The sequence below is a fragment of the Thamnophis sirtalis genome, unplaced genomic scaffold, assembly GCF_051295495.1.
Source record: "Thamnophis sirtalis isolate CommonGarterSnake01/CBP01778 unplaced genomic scaffold, rThaSir2_p1.2 scaffold_1, whole genome shotgun sequence".
Lineage (NCBI taxonomy): Eukaryota > Metazoa > Chordata > Lepidosauria > Squamata > Natricidae > Thamnophis > Thamnophis sirtalis.
In genome coordinates this window covers 48,086,708-48,100,896 of record NW_028261381.1, presented here as the reverse complement: position 1 = coordinate 48,100,896, position 14,189 = coordinate 48,086,708, and the positions used below count along the sequence as shown (strand labels likewise).

Here is a 14,189-nt window from a genome sequence, read left to right as displayed (position 1 = left end):
TCTTAGATCTAGAAGAGCATCTTAATTGGAGGGATGAATTTATCTGCCTTCCCCAGATCTTAGGCAAGCAGTGGGTATACCTGTCTATGTTTCAATTGTTGCCAAGTTGCTGGAACAGCCTACATACCAGGACCCAAAGGAGGAAACAGGCAAATCAAGGGCTGTCACATGTAATACACAAAACTAAATGTGGTTTGTTTATTGTGAATAAGCATATGATGTCAACCCACCAGGGAAATTGATACTTACAGTATGAATTACTATAGCACTTTAATGAATAACAAGTAGAAGCAGCTGTTGTTACCAATCAGTTGAACACTGACTGTGTATTTTTATTTTATAAACCATTAGAAGAAAATTTTACACTGCTATTCAGAAGTGGCAAATATTTGGCACTGTTGGCAGTACTGTGTGCTATACAATTTAAGTATCCATATTGTTAGTAAAGCATATTTCCATTCAGGCAGGAGATCATTGCATTCCATATTTCTCCTTCAGCTCATTAACTTTGGCTATATATATTTTGATGGCATCTTCTTTGGACATACCTGAAGGGGAAATAAGTTTTTTTGTGAGCAGAAATATAGTATGAAAACTTTTGCAATTCCCATTTATTTACTACCCCAATTTCTCCCGTTTGCAACTAGCTTGAGACAACCTAATTGGGAAGTTCTTGTGTAAGTAATGGTTGAGTGTGCCAATTTGTGGCATAAAAATAAGTGACTTCTTTATGCCTTCGAAGAAACAGTGATGGCCATTCCTTCTGCAATATGAAATTATAGAAAAGATTGACAAAAAACTTGTCAATGCATGCAAGTTTCCTTCATGAGAAATCATTAGATCAACAGATTGTTTGGTGGCTCCAGAAATGTTTAAATTAAAAGCTCCCTGAAAAATCTCATTTTCCTCCCCTGTAAACTTCTTGAGGGGGGGAAAAGTTCAATAACAATTAAAATAATAGTAAATATATTAATGTTAACTTATGCTGAGTACTATGCATTTAACAGCACTCCTAGCTTTTATAGCCTTGTGGTTAATGAGGTTGAGTTTTGATTTAAGCCATAACTTTTGGTAAGAACAAGCAATGCATTTCATCAGTTCAATTTACTGGGAATCCTGACCAATTAATTGAACTTTCAGATTCTTATCATTGCCAAGTTCTATTATAGAAACTTTCTTATATAAAACCATCAATATTCAGGTAAGAATTTGCCTAGAGAACAATACTGAGCAATGTAAGAGATTTCTATCCTCTTATTTTTTTCAATAAGGGATGTGGTGGCTCAGTGGCTAAGATGCTGAACTTGTCGATCAGAGAGTTTGGCAGTTCGACAGTTCGAATCCCTAGTGCCACATGACAGAGTGAGCTCCCGTTACTTGTCCCACCTTCTGCCAAACTAGCAGTTCAAAAGCACGTAAAAATGCAAGTAGAAAAATAGGCACCATCTTTGGTGGGAAGGTAACAGCGTTCCGTGCACCTTCGGCGGTTAGTCATGCCGGCCACATGACCACAGAGACATCTTTGGACAGTGCTGGCTCTTCGGCTTTGAAATGGAGATGAGCACCACCCCCTAGAGTTGGGAACAACTAGTACATATGTGCAAGGGGAACCTTTGCCTATTTTTTCAGTAATTTTAGATTGGCACTGAATTTCAATGACCCTCTTTTGCAAAAGAAGCATGTGCAAAAATTAATTGTTTATGCCACCAACAAATAATCTGTTAAGATCATAGAAATGATGTTATTTCTATTTGCAGGCTGAAGGTTTGGTTAGAATCGGTGCTTTTAAGTCATTTGTCATTTCATTTCTCTTTGCCAAGGCCTACCTTTTAATTTATTCCAGGCGTCCCACTTTGCTTTGCCTTTTAAATCAAACATTCCAGGGCGTTCTGAAAGAAAACATTTTCACATGGCTCTTAGATGTGCTTATTGTACAAATCACAGCTTTGAGAAGACTTCACAGAAGCAAAAATAATGTGCTTTTAACTTTACAGGCTACACAAGTGGTGTTACCAAAACAAGTGATTTTTAAAAAATTATATGGAATCAGGCAGTTTTGACATTAAAAAATGTAAGGCTCTCCTGGTTCTATTTTATATGCTAAACTAAGAGTTTATGTATTTTAAATCTTGCTTACTAGAAGACTGAAAGCACATTTAAAAAAAAACACCAGATACTAATTACCGTCCACACCATTAAAAATGCTTCATTGCAGCAGAGTGGACAAATTCTTGTGATCTGCTAAAAAAAGATTGTAGCTGTTCTAACTTAAACTAAAACATCCTGTCAGTGTGGGACTATCACTATTTATTGATCCATGACATTTATTAGAAAACCAGAGAAGGAATGGTGCTGATAATTGTAATATTTTTCTACTCAATCAATATAGTGTAGCTGTTGCTAGGTCAGAGTACACTACAGGGGTCTGCTAATTAGTGCTAACAGTACTTATGTCAAAGAGGTTTCCTAACAGTTGGAAAACAAGCTACCATGAATTGTTATGTGAAGCGGAGCATGGCTTCTACTGCAATGGAGAACTTGACATACATGGACAAGCTCGGCTTACATCATTCAGTTTGACGTGCCTATCGACATGTACGCTCATGCAGAAGTCAGATTCTTCTGCTGCAGATTAGGTCACAAAGATTTGAAAACAGGCTCTACAGGTAGTTCTTGACTTATGACCGTGTTTGAGCCTGGCAATTTTGCTTTGTAAGTCATGGCAGTTGTAAAGCATTCACCATGTGACTGGACCCAATTTTACAACCTTCTTTGCAGCAGTCATTAAGAGAACCTATTGTTTGCTATGAAGTACTTTTTGCTGGAAACAGAAAGTAAACCCTTTTTATGGTAAAACACTGTAAATCATGCAAACCATGGAGCACTCCACATGGCTGCAAATGTGGGGCAGTTGCCCAGTGCCTGAAATACAGTCACACAACATTGTGTGTGCACACAACATTGGAACTTTGAAATTGGGTTGCAAGTAGCTTTTAGGGGTCCATTATAACTCCAAGCAGTTGAAAGTCAACTACTTGCATATTGCATTAAAGGGCACACTTTGTGTGAAATGGTAGAGTACACATCCACCATTAAAAACAAACTTTTACCTCCACATGAAACCATCTGCCTTTCATAATCAAGTACTGCACTAATTTATTCCTGAACTTTCCAGACTCACTTTGGAAATTTAAAAAAATAATTTGCTTTATTTTATATCTGCTTGTCTTCCTTATCATCCAAATGAATGGAACAGCAAGATGTAAAACAAAGAAATGAAAAACATACATCCCCAATTTTGAAGGGTATTTGGTTCTAGCTAGTAGTAGTTCTATTAAAGGTAGAAAAAAGATTGTGTTCTGAAACTATTCACATTAAAACACCATTTTCTTTTAGATGAAGATAGTGCACTTTCTATTATATATTACTTAAAATTGCTATACATTTAATTGCATTTGCAATTGTATTTCAAGAATTCAGATTACTTTGACATTGTGTCCTTCGATCCTTAGAGCACACATGTTCTAGAAAACTTCCATGGAACTTTCTGGCCATGTTTGCATATTTATGCTGACCAGAAAAACTTAAAGCAGTTTTATAGAAGAGTGCCATTTTTAACCCTTTGCTGTGCCTGCTTTACCCAAGATTCGGTGTATTGTGTGAACTCAACATGAATAGTCTTTTAGATTCCTGGTTAATTCCAACCAGGTATTAATTGATACAACTATATATAATATCCAAGTGAAAGGGATGTAATATCACACCCACCCTGAATGATATCCTGCATCTGAAACCTTTGTAAAAACAAAGCATGTGGATGAAAATATTCCTGTGTACAGTCATACAACCTGACTTTTCCTTTTTACATGTTGTTCTGTGAATATGGACTCTGTTTCTCAGTAAATGATGTGTGCTTCTGCCTAGTGAGATTGTTATCTGAGCAGAGTAGTCTCCCTTTCCTTGACAATCTATCCATTTGGGGCAATTCTTCTTCTGACAGGTCACCAGAACAAAAGAATCAGTGTTGTGTACTTGTCTCATGTGAAATGTATTTTGGAGATCTGTTCTATGCCTAAACTTTTGGCCTAAGCCTCGAATGTGTCATTTAACAAATCTGCCACTTTAATTTTCAAAGTTGGCAATGAGACTCTCTGGGGAAAAAAATCCACTGCTCACCAGGCGGAATGGATGACCTTGAGCTCAAGTTGGCAGCACTAACCCAGAGAAAAAATGAGCTACTGTCCCTTGCTTCCCCAGCAGAGATGCCAGCAATGCTCAGCTGGGAACTTTCTCTCCCCCTCAAATGTCCAACACTATCAGTATAGTTGCAACTGTATTAGGGAAGAGGCTTCTATGTCTCATTTTTTTGATCTCCAGGCTGACCTTAGACTTCCTTTTTTATGGGTAAGCAAAATTATTTGAAACTATAAGGAACGTTTACTGTACTTTCCAGAGTATAAGACACAACTTTTTCCCTCAATAAAGAGGGTGAAAATCTGCATGCATCTTATACACTGAATACAGCATTTTTGGCCTCCTGAAACCCCTCCCCCTTCACCAAAATGGCCGTGCATAGCCTTTGGGAGGCTTCCAGAGTGCTCCTGGGGGATGGGGAGGGCAAAAATGAGTGAACAGCAGGCCATGGTTTGCTTGTTTTTGCCCCCCCCCCCAGCCTGCAGGAGTACTCTATAAGCCTCCTAAAGGCTATGCATACTTTTTTTTTTTGACAAAAATGGGCCTGTTTTTGCATTTTTGGGAGGTCTGCAGAGTGCAAAAACTTTTTTTTTAATTTGCTTCTTCAAAATCTTGGTGCGTCTTATGCTCTGGTGCATCTTATATTCTGACAAATACAGTAAGTATAAAAGAGGAACAGTATTTCAAACCACCATAAAGTTAGGATCAGTTGCACAATAGGGCAAATCTTTAAGAAGGCGAGGATATAATAGCAGGCAGTGATTGAAATGGTTTATGACATAATGTTAAAGAATTGCCTCCAGGCTCAATTCTCACGATTAACATAAGTGCATTCTCATTATTTTTTTAAACAGGACTGTTAGACTAAGTTTCTTTCCAAATTCTCATACAACGTACCCTTCTCCCATGCAGTAGGAGATCTTGAAGCAGAGGCAGAGAATCTGGTATCATTTACATACATCAGACAACAACTAATGCAAATATTGGCTATGCTGAACAAGGAAGATGGCTTACAAAGGCCAAGATATATGGAGTTCTCTCGGCTGCTTATCCCTTTTTAAAGGTTTATGATGCTTATGGCTGCTTATTTTACCTAACTTGAGTTGTTTTTTTAGATAGCCTTCCTGTAACATAAACATGCAGGTCTCTAGTAGAAACCTTAGTTAATTGTAAGGTGTTAATCAAATGGTATTACAAGTAAATATTTTCCTATCTTCTATCAGGGCACCATATTGTACCCTTCCTAACAGATACAACTAGGCACAATCATGCAAAACAAGGCTTATATTTTCCACCACTTGTCTGTTATAACATCATGTTCTGTTACAACCAAAATCAAGTGTCTGGCATTTTGGTTTCAGTTTCCTAGAATTTGCAGAATCAAACACTTCATGCACTAACATGGCATGGCTTCTATAATGATTTCTTATACCCCAATCCATGCAAAATTAGTCAAGAAAACCAGGTTACAATTTTTAGTTTAACTACCTGCTCTATAAACAAAAGCCAAGTGGAAAAGGCTGAATAACCAACATGATTTTAGAAGTTGAAACTGCAATTCCCACAACTCCTATTTTGGAACAGTTCCATGATATGTGCCAAGATGCTTGGTCTAGTCATTTTAATTAATCCCCATAAAGCAGTAGAAGCCTAAAGTGTGCTGGTCCTTACACAAGTTGCTTAAACAGCATATTGGCTATAAACTTTTGCCAATAAGGCAGATTTCTTAATTAGTTATGCAATGCTTTATCTCTGATTGTCTATCTTGCTTGGAACATGGTTTCTTCCTAAGCATCAGAATATGCCAAGCCTGCTTGCAGAATATTGCTTAAGGCATTAACTACAAGTTCCACCATACTTGGTCTCTATTGCTTTATGAAGAATAGCTAAAAGGAATAGATCAAGAAACCTAAAATAAACTGTAGTATCACATTGTTTGCAATCTCATGCAGATTCTCAGAACACAGAAACTATATTGGCTAGGAAATTCTAGATGTTGTCCCAGGATGGCTGGGAGAGATGGCTAACTTGAACACTTTCAAGCACTGTGTCATAGAACCACTGCAATCATTGTGACCAGTAATGATATAGAAACACTTTGGTGTCATGATTAAGGTTCTGGATTAGAAACCAAGAAAGTTCTAGTTCCCCATTGGCATGAAAGCTGGCTGGATAACATTAGGCGTCTCTCTCTCTCTTTTAATCCAATCACCTTAGCAGACCTGCTGTGTGGAAAGTTAGATCCTGGAAAATTACGTTCTTACCTTGAGTTGCACAAAATAAAGGCACAATATAAATCTATAATAGTGAACATATTGTGATAGGTATGTTATAGCTGCAACTATGCCATTCCTTATGCAGTGGCTGGCCTGTTGGATTAGGGAGCAGGTTCAAATCTCTGCTTAATCAAAGATTCCTCAAGGTCTTAGACACAAGATAGAAATAATGTTTGCATATGTGTGTGTGTGTTAATTTCATATGTGTGTGTGTGTGTGTGTTGCAATTGTGCTGATAAATAAATAAAGGCAGCACAATTGCAACACAAACAAGGCAACATAAAAAAATGGCTTTCTGCCTGGATGGCTCCCAGAGTGAACCGATAGACAGAAAAGGGAAGCAGTATGCTCCCTCCCATATTTGGGCATACCAGGGGTTGTGACACAATACATACACACACACATATATATAATATAAATTTACAGGGAGTCAGGAGTCATTGAGGACAATGTATTAATAGTTATGCTTTTAATACTGTCTGTAATAATGATCTTTTAGGCATATTAAAGTGGTGCACATCTCTGCCTGTAGCTCATCTCTGACCAAATACAGAATTTTCAATCAGGAGTCAAGCTGAAGTCTATTAGCAAGTCTGTCATGAACATACATATAAAAGTGAAAGTAGAACGGGTTAAGAGTGTGTGGCTAAAAATGAGCCAGATCTTGATTTCAGCCCAATACCTATTTGTATATTTTATCACACAGGCTTTGTGGAAATAGTTCTGTTCAGATCATTTCTGAAAAGTTTTTGATCAAAGTGGTTTTATTCATTTGAGATGCTGCAACCGTGTGCCCATAGAGTTACTACCAGTAGTTCTTACCTGTATTTACATCTCCAACTGTAACTTGCTTAAAGTGGGCGTAGAGATCCAGCAATTCTTGATCCGATGGTTGTGTCTTCAGGTTCTTAACTTCTTCAGCTGCTTTATCAAACTCTGCCTATTTCAGGAGGTGCAGTAAGAAAAAGGTTTAGTGGTCCCATGGCTGGAAGTTGGCCATTCTTAATTGTATTCCACATAAAGATTGTCATTTCTAAAATGTCCTTCAGTTTTAACCTAACTACAGCACATTAAACACAGTGCACCTGTCACCAATTTCAACTTGAATTGAGGGATGCCTATTACAGAGGGTTCTATTTTCAACCTACACAGTGCTTGCTTGAACAAAGTCTACAGAGATCAAAAGTATGATATGGGTTGTGAAATATTGTGAAATAAGGTCCCAACACTAGGCAGCTGAGGCTCCAGAATTGTAACTGGGTCTCCTCCCCACTTCCCCTACAATTTCGATTAGTTCCTAGACCTCCCTTCCCCTGAACATTGTTAAGGACAGTATCAAAAAAAGTTACACTAGCAAACACCACTCACAGCACCACTCACTGTAGCCACAATTGCCATTTGTTTCACCGAATACACTGGAAACAAAGTACTTATTTGGCTCCCCCCCACCCCCGCCCGGCAAGGATCAGAAGCTGCTTTCTTGCATGCGTTTTGGAAGCACTTCAGCTGCCGGCAAAAACTTCAGGTAGTTTATTTTCCCCTGAATAGTTTAAAACACCGAACAAATTTCAAACAATTCTTCTTCCTGCATTCAGTTGCACATGGAAAAATCACTTCCGACAAACCTGCAGGGACGACCCCCCCCCCGCTTTGCTAGGGCAGGTCGCCAGCGATAGGAAACCGAAGAATTATGAGGGATGGAGCCCATGCGGATTTAATTTAGCAAGGTTTCTTTTAGCGACGAAATAAAAGAGAAGGAAGAAAATGGGCGCGGGGGTGGGGGGAGCGTTATAAGGCATGGCACGCACGTCCGTATTCCCCCCCCCCTTTTCTCTCCATGCAAGACAAAAGAGTAATTCAAAAGAGAGAAAGAAGAAGACTAAAAGCTTTTGGCTATTCGTCCCCGGACGGTGTTAGAACTCACCTGCGTCATAATGGTAAAGATAGTCAGAGATCCTCGACAGGTACGAGAGAAAGACCGAACACCGCCTAAACTACTGAGAACGCGCTTCCCCTTTGCAGCTCCTTTGCTTTGCCAGCGCCACTATTTCACTCATCAGCCCAGTGGATGCCGACCAATCACAGGGGGAGGAGGGCGGAGAATTCCGCGCCTTCCCTCAATCGCGTCTCCCCAAAGGAGCTGATGGACGGCGTTTGACTCAATGCGAGACTAGAGTTCTCGCTCACTGAAGAGGGACGAGGGATCCTCACGTCCGGTTCTTGAGGGGAGCTTGGAAATTCGGACCGCTCAAGTCCCAGGCTAAAAAGTAGAGGATCACATCGAAATTTCATAAACACAATAAAATATCAAACTAATAAAAAAGGATCTTCTATTCCTGATGAGGGTCGTTATAGCAATGCAGTCTGCCATTGTCTTTTTCAGAAACTTTCCCCCTTTGCCTGGAGTTTTTAAAAAAGTTTTCTGGCGGACTCTCCCGCAATTAGCAATCGAATTCAATCGAGTTCAGCTGTCTTAGCATCTGCAGAGCTAGTGGTGGCCAAATCAAGGAAGCCTATGTTGGTTAGTCAGTGCAGCAGTACTACAAACACCATATTTCAAGTATTACAAAGTCCATACTGTGTGTCAGCTCCACAGCTGGAGCTAGACTTCAAGATCCCACAATTGCAGAGTGGGTGACAAATGCTTGTTCCTTAGAAGCAAATGCCAGAACAGCATAGCTACGTCCAGTTTTGCCATTGCAGCCTATTGAACATGTTTACTGTACAGAGCCTCTTCTTTTTACTTCCTTGTTTTCCAACATTAGTGTTTTTTTCTACAACAAAAACAGGCTTTCAAGTACATTTAATGCTAGGCCTGCCAACAACGAGCCTCATTTTATTTTCTTTTTAAAATATTTGATAGTTCCAGAACTTCAGTCAATGCAAAATGTGAAATGGTATGATGAAAGTATAAGGCTCCCGTTTCATCATTAAAGTAAGAAAGTATGCCAAAATTGGATTTGCATGACATGCAGGCTTAGGATATGATTGCTCAGTTTATGACTCAGCATGTTATAAAGGTACTTAGTGTTGAGCTCTTGTGCTTGAGAGTATTGTGGAACCCCAGATCACAAGATTAATTGTTAACACTGCATTGGGCCTTCAAGATTGGAAAAGAGGTGTGTATCCGTCTCTCTCTCTCTCTCTCTCTCTCTCTCTCTCTCTCTCTCTCTCTCTCTCTCTCTCTCTCTCTCTCTCTCTCTCTCTCTCTCTCTCTCTCTCTCTCTCTCTCTCTCTCTCTCTCTCTCTCTCTCTCTCTCTCTCTCTCACACACACACACACACACACACACACACACACACACACACATCATAGTAGAGAATATATATATATAGTTCACTGTTGAAATGTTGAGTTCTTGGCATTTGCTGAGCTGGGTTGTTTCCTTACATATTTTTTTTACCAGGTTAGGTAACATTATGCCTGAGGGGTGAATTTGCTGGCTGATTTCATAGAGTTTGCCCTACCAATCAAACTTGGGGTGTGGTTCCTTATTGATGGTTCCCTCATTAAAGTAATAAAATGTCTGTGAAAATAACCCAATTTGGCAAACACTATCTCCAATATCTGGTCTTTTAAAAGATCCCCTTAACACATACAGAAGTTGAGGCAGGAACTTAGGAAGCATAGGTAGACCAAGGATGATCCTAAAAAGTAGTAATGTTCAATCTTGGCAACTTTTTAGATCTATGGACTTTGACTCCCAGCCTTTCCCAGCCATTGTGGCTGGCTGGGGAATTGTGGGAGTTGAAGGCCACAGGTTTTTAAGTTGCCAAGGTTGGACATGCCTCCTGTAGAGTGAAAGGTAAGCAATCTCAACCCTCCTATTCCCAAGGTTCTCGGGGTTTTAGATGGTCTGGCCCATTTTGTGGTGCTGTGCTTGGGTTCCACCACAAAATCGTGGAGGACAAAATCGCGCTCGACGAAAGCGCGCATTTGACGTCATCACAGCGCGACGAAAACATCGCGCTGTGATCGAAAAATGTAAAAATAAAGCGAAAACCTTACCCTAACCCCCCCAAACCTAACCCTAAACCTAACCCTAAACCTAACCCTTAACCTAAGCCTAAATCTAACCCTAAACCTAACCGTTAACGTAACGCTAAACCTAACGCTAACCCTTAACCTAACGCTAAACGTAACCCTAACGCTCTAAACCTAAGCCTAACCCTTAACCTAACCCTAACCCTAACCCTAACCCTTACCTTTATGTGAATCGGCTTGCTTTAATTTTAATTTTATTTCAATTTTTAATTTTTTTCGTCGCGCTGTGATGACATCACATGCGCGCTTTCGTCGAGCGCGATTTTGTCCTCCGTGGTTTTGACGGGTCACGCTGTGGCTTGGTGGATGCCGTTGCCATTATTTATCTTCCAGAGAAATGCATTCATCTGGCACCTCCCCCATATCTTCAACATGTTAGGCAGGTAGGGAACCCACAATCTGTGTGTCTCTTTCAAGTGAGATAGATGAATTGTGTGCACCAAGTTATTGTCTTTGTGATCACACAGATTTTTCCATGACATTATGTCCCTAACCTGGTCCTTTAGTTCTTCTAAGAAGGCACTCTTCACCACTGTAACCGAGTACATCTTGTACTGATTGACTTCATTTTTCTTTATTAACTAAATTCACAGAGCTGCAACTTTGGGTGGCACATAAAAATAAATAAAATAGCTAATATAAAAAGATAAAAATCTAAAAAGATTCCAACAGTAATTAACATAAAAAAGGAAAATAGTAACCATGGGCAGAGTGTGATGGAATGGGCAGCAGGAGAAAGAGTGGAAGAGGAATTTTGGCAATCATATTGTGGCCGGATAGAATAGAATAACAGAGTTAGAAGGGACCTTAGAGGTCTTCTAATCCAACTCCCTGCTTAGGCTGGAAACTATACCATTTCAGACAAATGATTGTCCAATTCACAATTTCTGGAGGCAGGAGGTTCGCCTGGTGCACCAATTGCATTCCTACCTGAACCGGGAGGCACTCGCGACAGTCACTCATGCCCTTGTGACCTCAAGACTGGACTACTGTAATGCGCTCTACATGGGGCAGCCCTTGAAGAGCATTCAGAGACTTCAGCTTATCCAGAATGCAGCCGCGCGAGTGATTGTGGGTGCACCTCAGTACACCCACGTTACACCTATCCTCCGCGAGCTGCGCTGGCTGCCTGTTGGACTCTGGGCGCGCTTCAAGGTGCTAGTCGTTACTTTTAAAGCCCTACATGGTATTGGACCTGGGTACTTGAGAGACCGCCTCCTGCCAATTACCTCCCTATGACCAATTAGATCCCACAGATTAGGCCTCCTCCGAATACCATCAGCTAGCCAATGTCGACTGTCGACCCCTCGGGGGAGGGCCTTCTCTGTGGCTGCTCCGGCCCTCTGGAACGATCTCCCCGTGGAGATTCTAACCCTCACCACCCTTCAGGCTTTCCGCAAAGCCGTCAAGACCTGGCTGGTCCGGCAGGCCTGGGGCTGATGAGTTCCCAGCCCCACTTGAATTGTTGTGATTGTTGTGTAGCTTTTATTCTGTTTTTTGTATCTTGTTTCTGTCTTGTTTGTTTTTTTGTATCTCCCCCTTCCCCACTTGTTTGTTAGCCTCCCTGAGTCCCTCGGGAATAGGGCGGCATACAAGTATAATAAACATGAACATGAACAAGTTGCTTCACTGATTAATTGTTCTAACTGTCAGGAACTTTATTCTTAGGTCTAAGTTGCTTCTCTCCTTGATTAGTTTCCATCCATTGCTTCTTGCCCTTGTCTTGTGCTTTGGAGAATAGCTTGACTCCTCTTCTTTGTGGCAGCCCCTGAGACATGCTATCATGTCAACGCTAGTCCTTCTTTTCATTAAACTAGACATAGCTAAGGCAGCAGGTTCCTGAGAGAGGCATAATATATGCAATTGCACAGTCCTGAACTCCACGGGGATAAGGAGAAAGAGATTTAGTGTAGTCACCACGCCCTAGTATTTCACAGGTTATATCTTTTAGGTTAGAAGATTATCTATTATGTATATATAAGCAAATAAAGAACTGGATTCGACTGGATTTCCTTGAGTCATCTTTGAGCTTAGGCCAGACATGTAAGGAGGATAAACATGCCCCCCTCAGCTATACAGCCCATTGAGACAAATCCCCTTGGGAGCCCCAAGACCTGGCAGCATAAACCAGGTTTGGGGGGGACCTTAAAAAAAATCAAAACATTCTTCTTCCCTTTCTTTCCATATTTCCTAGCATTAAAGGTTTCCCCAGAGAGGTAGGTTTTCATATAATGTGTTTAAAGTAGGATAATTTGAGCGAAGTCAGCCTTGATCCTTGAGTAAAAGCGCTCAATTAATTTGTTTGATGAGCCATCGGTTTGCTTTTTTTCTTCTTTCAGGAATCTGCTCTCTTTTAAAGCTCAGCTTTTGCTTCCATAGAGTTATCACAGGGAGTACCATGGCTTGTACAATCCTTATCTTTGTAAGTAAAGATACATCATGGCATTTGAATGTAGTATCTTTTCCAAGGCCTTCCTGGCTGCTAAGTGCTAAACTGCACTGCTAATCTGCAGTGTATTTCTTGACTGCTTTTGCCTTTACTACTGTACTGATGGATAATCTTAAGAGACAGAAACTATCCACCATTTCAGTATCTTTACTGTCATTTCTAAGGCTGGTTGTTCTAAGACTAGTTTAGCCTTTTTTGTATTTTATAATTTTAGTCTCCCCTTTTCACTGTGCTGCTTGAATTTTATTACTACAGTTTGCAGATCTTTTGCATTTTTGGCTGGGGCTGTAGTGTCATCAGCATAACACAAGCTATTGATGTTTCTTTCTCAAGTTTTAAAATCATGTTAATCTTTATGTAATCCCATTTCCCCAACTCGGCAGATAGATTGAATAAATAAGGGAAAGTGCCTTCTTCCACTCCTTTGCCAATCTGGAGCCAGTCTGTTTCATCATATTCCGTCAATATTGAAGATTTCTGACCTATATATAAATTTCTCATGAGGATAGTGAGATGTTCTGAGAGTCTGCCCTCCCCCTTACCACCTTACCAGTACTCCCCTTGTGGAGTACCGTGAAGTCATTATCATGGCAACTCCACTGCACTGTACAGTAGAAACCATTTTAAGGTACAACAGGCTGTATCTTAACAGAACACACACCCTGAAGGGTGTTAGCGGTGTCGTACCCCCACAGCACTTGTTTCCAGAGAGTAAGTCATCTGTGTACCAAGTTTGGTTGAAATTGCTTGAGGTATTATGCTGGAACATGCACACACATACACACACACACACACACACACACACAGCCATTTTTATATATAATCAGTGAAGCACATGACTGTGTTTTTTTTTCTTTCTCAATTATCTAGCATGCATTGACATGTCTTGTATTCATCAGCTTCTTTGAAAGTCAGCTTGAACATATGGCATTTCTTTTTCAATGTAGAGTTCTAATCTGCATTGGATGATCCTAAGTATTATTTTGTTAGCATGTGAAATGAGGGACCTAGAAAGTGTCTCTAGAGAATTTTGTATCAAGAAAGAGTATGGAGGGGTAGTTCAGAACTAGAAAATTCTGGACAAAATAGGTCACAGCATTGATTGAAACTCCTATTGCCCAGTGATTTCAGGTGATAGAAACTCACTGAAAACTAAATTTGCTTTGATAAATACAATATCAGAGTATATCAAAATATTAGTTAATTAAAAACAGTGGATATAAGAA

The 14,189-nt window shown here is 40.1% G+C and overlaps 1 protein-coding gene across 1 annotated transcript; it reads right to left on the bottom strand.

Annotated features, from left to right (window-relative positions):
- Positions 1-295: 295 nt before the first annotated feature.
- DBI (diazepam binding inhibitor, acyl-CoA binding protein) lies at positions 296-8,551 on the bottom strand. Its single transcript, XM_014064829.2, has 4 exons — positions 8,395-8,551; positions 7,293-7,410; positions 1,827-1,889; positions 296-548 (listed from the first exon to the last, which is right to left on the bottom strand). Exons 1-4 carry the CDS (start codon positions 8,401-8,403, stop codon positions 472-474), a joined length of 267 nt encoding a protein of 88 aa, XP_013920304.1. The 5' UTR covers positions 8,404-8,551; the 3' UTR covers positions 296-471.
- Positions 8,552-14,189: the final 5,638 nt, after the last annotated feature.

What these genes read in the sequence shown, in the direction of transcription:
- DBI (XM_014064829.2), bottom strand. An exon ending in AGTTGGAGATGTAAATACAG is followed by an intron (nt 1,890 to 7,292) that starts GTAAGAACTACT and finishes GTTTTCTTTCAG; the next exon opens with AACGCCCTGGAATGTTTGAT. An exon ending in CGCCTGGAATAAATTAAAAG is followed by an intron (nt 549 to 1,826) that starts GTAGGCCTTGGC and finishes TTTCCCCTTCAG; the next exon opens with GTATGTCCAAAGAAGATGCC.